Genomic DNA, 10,914 nt, shown 5'->3' with positions numbered 1-10,914 from the left:
TCTAGGAATTAACAGCTAATAAAGTGCTATACTTTCCTTAGGACCTCAACTCTTTCTTGCTCCAGTCAACATATGTGGTTAATTCAACTTGTTGGGTTTGGATTTTTCTTTTGTTGATATGTGAGGTCACGAAACAGTTTCCCACTCTGGCGTCCTTATGGGAAAAAAAAAAGAAGAAACATCAAAATACAATGTGCTTTCCTTCAGAATGTCTCTCATTTAGATAAAGACCTCAAAAGACCAGGAAAAAAAAAGAAATTTTTCTAAGACATTCTATTTAGCAGATCTAATTTGGGGACATAAAATGTAGAAAGAACTAATACTTCCCTTTCCATAATAAAAATGCATATTCCTTCTGCAAATTTCAAAAGATTAATTTCTCTGGTAACCCTATATAATCTCATTTCACAGAGTTTCAGTATTTTTGTTGCTCAAAAGAAATGTTTAAAGTGACTGGTTTGCTTTGTGGTATGGGATAGTGGGGACAGCAAGGGGTAGTGGTTACTACATATAATTCTGTACAGCATTGAGCACAAGAAAGGAGCAGTGGAGGACAAGAGAGACAGCCTCACCCATCTGCCTCCTCTCCTTTTCTCCATAGTTGCAAATATGCCACCTGCCCAGAGTTCTTATATTGCTGTTGTCAGGCATGTGCAAGCAATGAAATTTAGAGGGATGGTTTAAGACCATCTCTGAAGTACGTGATTGGTAGCTTAAGATCCATATTTAAACTACTAAATACTGCTGTTAGGATTACTCAGATCAGCTGTCAGAGCCAAATTTAAAGATTAGTAGGGACTCATTTGTGCCTCAGTGTCCTCATTTATAAAATGAGGATAATTGAGTCATTGTGGGAATAAAATGGGATAATTCATATAAAATACATATAATAGTATAGAGCATATAATGTTCACCTAATAGTAGCTATTGTTGTTATTACTAAGTGGCTCTTGGGCTTGTGTAGGTGAGGTGAATAAAGAAGGACCCATAGAAAAAGGAAGGGGATTAGGTAATACCTGGAAATATGGTCAAATTAGAAGAATAGTTTCATTTGCCATCTGAGAAACTTACCTGAAACTTACATTTGCAAAGAGAAAAGAGGGCCTTTATACCTGTGTACATTTCTGCAGTCAGAGTTTGCATGCCCACCTTTTCAACTGACATTTCTCCTTAGTCCCGGAAAAGACCACTGTGGTCCAAGCTTCAGAGAACCACTCTAGGCTCAATACTGGCCTCCTATGGAAGTGGAAGCAGGCTTAACATCCCAAGAACTAGAGAAACAATTCTCTTTATTGAGGGAGCTCCTAGGGGAGGTGGAGCAATGTATTATAATTAGTATAATAAATATTATTGTGGTAAAGGAATTGACATGAGCAGAATGATAAAAGCTGAGTAGGTGTTCATTGATTAAATGAAGGATCCTGGGTGTGAGGATGATTGGAGGAATGTTCAAGAAGACAAAATTGTGTGAACAAAAGCAAAGGAGCCTGAAAGAACATTAGGCCTTAAAAAAGCAGTAGGTCTTTTTGTGACACTTGAACTTAGAGTATAAGAGAGAGAGAGAAAGCCAGGGAGTCTGGGAACAATCAGATCTCTTATGGTCTTGCTGATAGACAATCTGGACTTTCTTCTCATAATTAATAAGAAATTATGGTTGGAGACTCAAGAGATAGGGACTTAATACATAAAGAAGCCAGATAAGGAATGACAGGGACTGAAACTATAAAGTATCAGTAGGGATTTTAAGGAAGATACAACAAAAGGTAAGAATCTATACTTGGGAATAGTCGAATTTTTTTTAAAATAAGTACAGGGTGATGGCGTGGCTTAGTCACTTAAGCATCCAACTCTTGGTTTCGACTCAGGTCATGATCTCAGGGTCTGAGATGGAGCCCTGAGTTGGGCTCCATGCTTAGCATGGAGTCTGCTTGGGAATTTCTCCCTCTCCCCCTGCCCCTCCTCCCCATTCTCTCTCTCTCAAATAAATAAATGAATATTTTTTAAAACAAAAGTAAGTACACATGATCGTTCAGTTAAACATTTTATTTATATGCAATGTTTTACAAAATCATTTAAAATATGAAGTCAGAGTCAGTTACACATTTAGCTATTTGTTTTGTTGATAATAATAGATTACATGAAATTAGACATTTCCCGGAATGTAGGGTGAGAGAATTCTTCATCTAGAGCCCTGGAACTGGCAGAAATACTAAGTCTTTGAAACTATTTCTACCTTAGAGGTCAGCATTGCTCTAGGATGGTCCTAGATAACCTGGTATAATGCGGGGCTGGCGCAAAATGAAATGTCTAACTTCTAAAATTAGAACTCACACTCTAAGTCAACTCTAGGTAACTCAATTTTAGCTACACGTCTGATGGGAGTTCTAACAGTGTGAAAAAGGAGATCTATGGACCAGCAATTGATTTAAGAGAGCGCCACAGAATCCTATAAAATGTGAAAGAAACAGAATCCAGAGGTATTGGTTCAGACTACCCCATGGTCTCCACCTTCAAAGACACATTGCACTGCCCAGACAGGTAGATATTTTGTGCGTGTGTGACACCAAAGTTGTCATTTGCCAGATCTCTTTGTCTCCCTGGGTATCAAAACTCCATTCTGGCATAACTTTTTCCCATGCCAGTTAAAGGTTCATTACAAACTAAAGAGTTAAAGAAGCCCTCCAGATATTTTGGGAAGCAACCCAGAATCAAAGCATCAATAATAAAAGTCAAGTCAACTTCCTATATATCAAAGCACCAAAAGGTCAAGGATGTAAAAAGTGACCTTTACGTTTTATAACACAACTAAACACAGTGTTTAGTTATTATTTTCAAAAAATTGTCAGAGAACATAGAAATCTTCAAACAATAGTTAAAATGGATAGAAAGCTCTAAAAAGTGTGTATTCAAAGTTTAATGAACACTCAAATATTTGTTAATCTCAAATCTATGTTATTATATATTTTGCTTCCTATAACTGTAAAAATAAGATAAATGTAGCACAGGTGATCTACTCTATATTCCTAGCCCTACTAGATATGTAGCTATATCTTAAATATCAACCTGTGCTCAAGTAAAATGTAAAAGGCTATTATTTATAATATTTTTAAAAGTAGAAGGCACATGCCTAAAGCCTGAATAGTCCAGTACCAATCTACTATAGTATACTTCGCTTAGAAATGCTCACGTTTCTTAGCATGATGTTTTGTAAATAATGCAATGAGTTAAAGAATTGGCCTTGGTTCAAGAGGAAAGCCTGATGAAAATGAATACAAAACCAATTTTAAAACAATTCAGCATCTGTCAAGGAGAAATCTGAAACCCCAAGTCACCATTCACAATTTGTTATTAATTATAGTTTGAGATAAATCCTCAGTGACTTCTAGGTTATGGTTATGCCTTCCCAACGACAGTCTAGTACCGATAAATTGAAGGAAATGGGCCATTCCTGAAAGTCACTGGAAAGCACTTCGAGTTACATTTGGTTTCCTGTTCTAGAAGAGTGAGAAAAGGTTACATTAAGGAAGAAACTCATTACTTGACTAAAGGCATTGAAAGATAATTCAAGGGGACCTCAAACCAAGTAGCCGAGGTTGCTAACATGCATCCCACTCTCATGTTTAAGACACAAAAGTCTCCATCTCTCTAAGGGAACTGCTTTTGCGGCACGACACACTCTCTCGCTTGCCTTGGAGCCAAGTAATTGGAACCCGAAACACACGGCGGAGCTTCTGTTGGAAGCGGTTACCAACAAAACAATACAGAAAGGGATTAATGCAGCTGTTGGTGAATCCCAGGAGGATGGCAAAAGGAAGTGCCAGGTCAATGACTGCTATAACTTCACAGCTATTAATGACACCCATCCAGGCCAGAGCATCCAAGAAGGTCAGAACATGGAAGGGAAGCCAGCAAATGATGAACGCCAGAACAACAGCAGCCGCCATCTTCAGGACTTGGTCACGAGTTATTCTGTTCTTCCCATAGCTGTTGGTCTTCAGTAAGTGTTTTCTGATGCCAAAATAGCATGTTGCTATGAATATCAAAGGGATAATAAAACCAAGGATATTTTTCATTAAGGCAATCCCAGCTGACCATTGGGCATATTTCTCAGGTGGGAAAGCCATAATGCAAGCATTCACTCCCAAATACTCAATGGTTCTGACATCTCGGAAATAGAATGTTGGCAATGAGGACAGACAGGCCATACACCAAACGAGGGGAACTATATAAGATGCTTGCCAGGGATTTCTTCTTTGAGACAGAAAAGGATAGATAACAGATTGGTACCTATCAACACTCATGCAGGTGATAAAAAAAATGCTAGCAAACATGTTCAGGGTCAGGAAAGAACCAAAAACTTTGCACATCACAGGTCCAAAGAGCCAGTCATATCTGTAAGAGTAATAGCTTGCCCAGAGAGGAAGAGTAGCCAAAAGCAGCAAGTCAGCCACAGCCAGGTTGAAGATGTAAATGCTGGAAACCTTTTTAGGACCCTTTTGACAACAGAACAGTGTAACCACAATAGTATTGACAAGAAATCCAATCACAAAAATAATATAGTAGAGGACAGGAATTGCATCTAAGTGCTTATCTGACGGCTTATGCGAGCAGTTAAAGGTAGACTCGTTGCCAATGATGTTCACAAGTCCGAAGTGAAGGCTGTTGGTAATGTTTTTGCTGATGGTGGCAAGGGTGATGTTGCTCTTCATATTGAAAGGTCAGTGGCTCCTAATTCTTATGCCTTCTGTGAAAATTTTTAAAAAAAGAGGGACTCTCAGAACACACACAGAGTGTAGGACATCATTAAATCATTAGCATTCTGAAAGTTTGTCAAAAGCAAAAAAAGGTGGGTAATTATAAAAAACACCAGGAAGCACATCCATGCCTTGTGAAGTAAGAGTGGATTTTGCTTCTCGAGGAAGAAAAGGGAATTTCCTCAACAGCACCAAGCACTTCAGCAACAGACTGAAAATTCTGAACAGAACTATATTTTGCCCATCATTTCTATCATATTTTCAAAAGGCTTAAAGAAAATCAATAGTCCTAAAGGTTAGCCTGGACAAGCAATATGGGAAACAAATAAGAAGGAATCAAGAAATAAGAAAAGTTAATATTTCAAAAACACGTGAATACATATCTCAGTCTGTATACTTTCTAGAAACCACACTGCTGCCTGCTCTTGCATAGAGAAATGCCTTATTCAAGTAACTAATTATGTACAAATCATTACAGCTGTGGAAAATATAAGTAACATAAGCTATGAAAAAAATAAGTGAGTGCACAAAAGACTGAAAGAGAATATGCAAAAGAAACATATTGAGATGGCGGGGTTAGGATTGGGTTTCACTAATTTAAAAAGAATTCCTTCACTTCTACTTTTCCATTGTTTTCACAATAATAATATCATTAAGAGGGAGCTATGGAGTAGGTACAGATTTCTAAAAGCCCCCTCTTCACATTTCGATAGAGACTATTAGTTTTCGATCTAGATGTTTAATCTGCTTAAAAAGAAATCCATTTTCTTTTTCAATTAGGAAAAGAACAAGACAAAATAGCCAAATCTGATTTAGAGGCAAATAGAAATAGTTTTGATTGCTCAATGAAAGAACTGAACATCAATGATGAATCATGAGATAATTGTATCATCTTTCCTTTGCTATCATTTCAGTTTTAACACAACAAAATAGGAACAGTGCTACATGGCTCTTAAATGTTATAATCCATGCTCGGGTTCTTGTGATACTGGGTTTTGTTGTGGTGGTGAGGTTTTTTTTTTTTTTTAGGAGCAACATTAAAACAAAAGAAAATTAGCTGAAGTAAACATAGTAAAGGAAAGGCTATTACTTGTGACAGTTTCAAAATACATACAAACTACTCAATGAAAACCAAAATCACCAAAGAATCTCCTAGTAAACAGCAAAGTTATCATTTTTGTCTAAAGCTCATTCTCTCATAATCTTAACCTAACAAAGTAACATGAAAGAATCTCAAATAAACTCACTTGAAGACTTACTGGTTGCTGGAGTTTAAAAGTTAGTTATCATAAATCAGCTTGCCTAGTTCCTAAGTGCACCCCTGTAAGAGAAACAGCAGTTAAAGAATTTAGGAGTTTTTGCAAAATACAGTGCTAAAATACAGGAGAAAGGGAAAGTTCATCCATAAAAAATATTTTCATTTAATGTATGTTCTACTCTCCAAATACAGTATGTAGAAATTGTGCAGACCTACCTTAAAAATTCAGGCTGAAGAATGCTTTTAATTCTGTGCTTATTCGTTCCCTTAGACTCGGGGACGTAATAGCACCAGATCTCTGGTTTCCTTCTTATATGTTCGGTCTGTCCACTGGGAGCCTTCAACCTACATAATTCTAGGGCTGACTTATGAACACTTGCCAGCTTTCCAGAGAGGTTTTTTTTTTTTTTTTTTGGCTGCAAAACATTAATCTGAAATTCTCACTGTCTCCAATCATAACAGCTCATTCAAATAAATCTCAAACAAAAAAAATGAAGTTTCCACAAATGTGTTAGAGAATTTTGAAATCAGTGGCTTACTTTAAAAGAAGAATATAATTATTTGCAGAATTTTCTCTTTCTTTTTTCCCTGATACTGGCATTCTAAGACGAGTTAAGGAGTGGAGAATAGGGAATTTATTCTAGTAGAAGAGCCTTTGTCCACCAACGGCTTCTACCACCTTCATTTCTTTTTGAGATTTTTTTTTTTACCTCTGTGCCTTAAAAAACAGTAGCGACTTTACTCGAAGTCTAAACTTTCTAAAACTTCTCCCTTGCTTCAAGCAATTTTTGTTGGCTCGTTGCTGGAGAGGTGGTGACAGAAGGGTTATAATTCTCATGTCTTCGAAAAGAGGTATTAGCAAATATAGTGCCTCCTTCCACAGGTCCCTGTCCTGTTTGCGGTTTAAACAGAGCTCACAAGGTGAAGAAGGGTCGGGCAACCACCAAAGCTCAGGTCAATGTTGATTTTTCTTTTTGTTGGCAGTGGGGCTGACCAACCTTACAATCAGTCCCATAGCAGCAAGAGTGACAAAAGAAAGAAAGATCTGAACAGGTGACAGTAGTGACACTAACAGCCAACAGTCAACTCTAAGTACCAGACACTGGTACTGAGTGCTTAATAATTTTAGAGGGACCCAGTAGAACGTACTAGTCTGTCCATGGCCTCTAGGATACAACTACCTGGCTCCACAAGCTCAGCTATACCCACTTCCTTATCCTATGACCTTAGCCAAGTTACTTTCCTTCTCGGTGTTGTGGTTTTCTCATCTGAGAAATGGGGATGATGTTAATTACCCACATCTCAGAGTTATGAAAATTAAATGAGCTAATATACTGGAGAGGGGTTGTGGGGCTGGGGCCTCGCTTCCCCTCCGCTGCCCGCCCCCACCCTGGTCCCCATCCCTGGCGCCGTTTGTTTCAAAAGAATAATAAAAGGATTGAGAACTATAAAAAAATGTCAAATAAATAAATGAGCTAATAGACTGAAAGTGCCTGAAACCACGCTTCGCATACAGTAGATGCAATTATGAAGTATTGTTATTACCTCCGCTTTCCAAATCAGGAAGCTAGGGCTCACAGAGTTTAAACGACTTTTCTGAGGTCACATAGCTATTAAATGAGGACATCTGAATTTTAACCGAGGCAATCGAAGGGCAGAGTCTGTGCCCTTAACCTCCACATTACAGGAGGGAACACTCGCTGCCCCTTTCCTCTCATTCTTTGTCCTGGCAAAAAGAAAACATGCAACATTTACAAAAAGCCACAGCCAATCATGCCTAAACTGTCACAAAAACACTAAAGATGGGGGAAAGAGTTTGCCATGTGGGAGAAAATATTTTCCTTAATTTTATTCGCCACATTGCAGTCCATCCTGTAGCATATAGGACCAGAAAGAAGAGGTCACCCTTGCCTGAAAACTACGGTAGGATTCAAAGGTTTGCACACCACCATTTCGGTGATTCTTTTGGTTATACCGAGTTGGGGCATTGAGGAAATGTTCCTAAGATATATATACACCATTGTATTTCATTTCAAAATGTTTATTTCCTATGCTCTGGACAGATTCAGGTGGAGGCTCTGTCCAACTGATGGAGAACTGATGTCTGGGAAACGAATGAGCGGGCACATGTGGTTATCGGCAGGAGAGATGAAATGGGAACTGGTTTCGCTCTTTGTTTAAGCCTAGTTTCTCCCTCCATTTCTAATGTTTGTTTTTTGCCACATCCAGGGGAATTTTCCAGGCCAGAGCCTCCTGAGTGGTCACGATGGGTCAGATTCCCACCCTGCTCTATTTCTAGCCCCCTCTCATGCTGGTTGCGAAGAAACAGCCAGGAGGTAAGCTATAAACGCTTGAGAACAAACTGCAGGCTCGCCTCTGGGAGACCTAGCCTTGAACACCCCCGAGGAGCAAGGGACCTTGTCTAGAGCTTTTGTCCTTCATTACAGTAACTTCTGACGTAAATAAAGTTTAAAGAGGCACACATTTCCCAGAAGATTAAAGAACATTTACTCTGCTTCCTCATAATTTTAGAAGCAAAAATTTTCACAAGTCAAAGAAAAACTTTGTAACTGCAGGGAATTAAGGAAAAAGTTTTTTAAAAAAGGAATAACAATAATATTGACACCACTTGAAGCAAGAAATACAGCATATTATTGATTCAGCAAAGTACTCCAAGTTAAGCCAACAATGTAAATACACTTGAGAGTCAAATAAATGTCAGCCATAGGAAGCAGTACAACACAAAAAAATTCACTCTCCTGAGGACAGGGGGGTAATTTTTCTGCTGGAAGATTGATTTTAAAAGCCTCAGGTCATTTGAATAAATTATGCAGCTCTTCAGGGCAAGTGCAGCTTGGCTAGCAGAGTTCAACAATGGTAAATCACTTTAATTTTTTTTCTGGTGAATACCTATTATTTATCATGAGATTACTTAACAGTAAAATTTAAATGATCAGGCTTAAAAAAAATGTTCCTGAGAGGATTTTCTCCTCTGTGAGAAGGATACAGGGTTCAGAAAAAAATCTTATTTGTCCCTCTCACCCCCACTCAGACACACAGATGAGGCTTTGCAAGAAAACAGGAATTATTAAATGCAAAAATCAGAATATAATGCCCTGATTATAAAGGCAAGGATTAGAGGTGCAGATCACAGAATAATAAAATGTGTGTGGGCTGTCTTTTTCAGTTTAAGTTTTTCAGTGTCATTTTAATTTTCCCCCACGCCAGCCACCTGGGTCCCTATCCAGACCAATAGCATTTCCACTTCTCCCAAGTTTCATAAAGCACAAGCATGGGCGCATGTACACACATACTTAACACCACACTTTCAATTCACTTACCCATATGGAAGCCTTACCTTAATTGCCATGTATTTTCCCAAACCTGGGTATCCCTGAAAGGAGGATAGTTAGGAAGATTGAAACGTCTTTCTAAATTCTCTTTGTGCATTTCTTTAGTTTCCAATATAATGAGAACAAGAACATCAGGATGAAAGCAAGTCAAAAAGAGCTAACAATCAGATTATTCATTTTGCAGAAACCAGCCTCAAAATTCAGTAAAATGGCCAATATGAGTGATTATTTACATCAAATTAACTGCTTAGGCGTCATATAGAGAGTAATTGAGAGGGATATTAAATCAGTTAACAGAGTGGAATCCATGTGGTGAAATGAGTAGATGTCTGATTCAGTACATTCCTGAGACCAGTTGTTTCCAGCTGAATCTGGTCCCAAGAACATAAGGAGAAGGAAGAGTTCCAACTTCCCTTTGCCCCGAAGGCATCTACAGGCCTGAGCATCACATTCAGCCCAGGATCTCACAGAAGGCACCTGAGTTCTACCAAATAGCATCTCAGTGCTGTGTAACCCAATTGGTAGAAAAATAGAAAATTGATAATTGTCCTTATTTTTGCTTCATGTTCATTTAATTGACCTGGCATTTGCTCCTACTTATCGGACTCAATTGATTATGTAGGGTATATGTCACTCGAAAATGTGCCACTTTGGCATTAAGGATTATTTTGAGCTAGAGACAATTGAGCAGAAACAGATATAAGAAAAACTCTCTGCCCTCCCCCATTTGCCTGAAAACAGGATATGAATTTATAAATGTGTCTTTCTTTTCCTTACTCCTGAAAGACAGAACTCTTAATGACCAGCAGAGAGCTCTAGACTCTTATCAGCTCAGAGATGGACACCAAGAGGAATCTACATAACAAAACTTTTACTAAATAATTCCTATCTTCTATTAGTTTCCTCCATATATTTACCTTCCTACAGTTTGCAACTCTAAAACCCTAACCCCCTTTTTTTGTCTCTTCTCTATAAATCTGATGTTCTTTTATTAAGATGCTATGTAACCCCAAGTTCTGAAACACCACTTTGAGTTACCCATCACTGAGGTTATTTTCCATGTGTATGCATAATGCACATGTTAATAAACTGACTCTATTTAACAAATCTTTGTCAATTAATTTCACACTGCCAGTTACTGGACCTAAGAGGACAGAGGAATTTTGTCCCTTCTTACAATTAGCTTATGTAAACTATCCAAAATGGCCAGTTAATTAAATGTATCAAATCAACCAGTTGTCTTAGCAATATTTGAACACCACTGTTAGGTAATGAGGATGTTTTGGGAGAAATGTCAGATTGGATCTCTCATTAGGCAGTGGGTCAACAAATCATTAATTCTAGAGTGAGGTCCTTAGGCTTGAGGTCCAGAATAAGAACTTTTCAAATAGCTCAGGCTTTCAGCAATTGACTCATGCCAACAAAATTCTCACAAAACTGGGGGCGCCCAGTTGGTTACGCATCTGGCACTTGATTTAGGTTCAGGTCATGACCTCAGGGTCATGAGATAAAGCCCTGCATAGAGCTCTGTGCTCAGCACAGAGTCTGC

At 38.3% G+C, this 10,914-nt stretch overlaps 1 protein-coding gene across 2 annotated transcripts; it reads right to left on the bottom strand.

The window, feature by feature from the left end:
• Positions 1-2,028: 2,028 nt before the first annotated feature.
• On the bottom strand, positions 2,029-6,484 carry AGTR2 (angiotensin II receptor type 2). Of its 2 annotated transcripts, none has more exons than XM_072744960.1 (3): positions 6,229-6,484; positions 6,002-6,075; positions 2,029-4,744 (listed from the first exon to the last, which is right to left on the bottom strand). In XM_072744960.1, exon 3 carries the CDS (start codon positions 4,707-4,709, stop codon positions 3,621-3,623), a length of 1,089 nt encoding a protein of 362 aa, XP_072601061.1. In that variant the 5' UTR covers positions 4,710-4,744; positions 6,002-6,075; positions 6,229-6,484; the 3' UTR covers positions 2,029-3,620. The 2 variants fall into 2 exon arrangements, with proteins under 2 accessions (XP_072601061.1, XP_072601062.1); XM_072744961.1 differs by having other exon boundaries at positions 6,014-6,075; positions 6,229-6,351.
• Positions 6,485-10,914: the final 4,430 nt, after the last annotated feature.

The sequence above is a fragment of the Vulpes vulpes genome, chromosome X (assembly GCF_048418805.1).
Source record: "Vulpes vulpes isolate BD-2025 chromosome X, VulVul3, whole genome shotgun sequence".
Taxonomy (NCBI): Eukaryota; Metazoa; Chordata; class Mammalia; order Carnivora; family Canidae; genus Vulpes; species Vulpes vulpes.
The sequence above is the reverse complement of the archived record's forward strand: the minus strand, read 5'-3'. Positions and strand labels throughout refer to the sequence as shown.

Coding starts and splice junctions, on each gene's coding strand:
- AGTR2 (XM_072744960.1), bottom strand. CDS start 4,709: ATGAAGAGCAACATCACCCTTGCCACCATCAGCAAAAACATTACCAAC.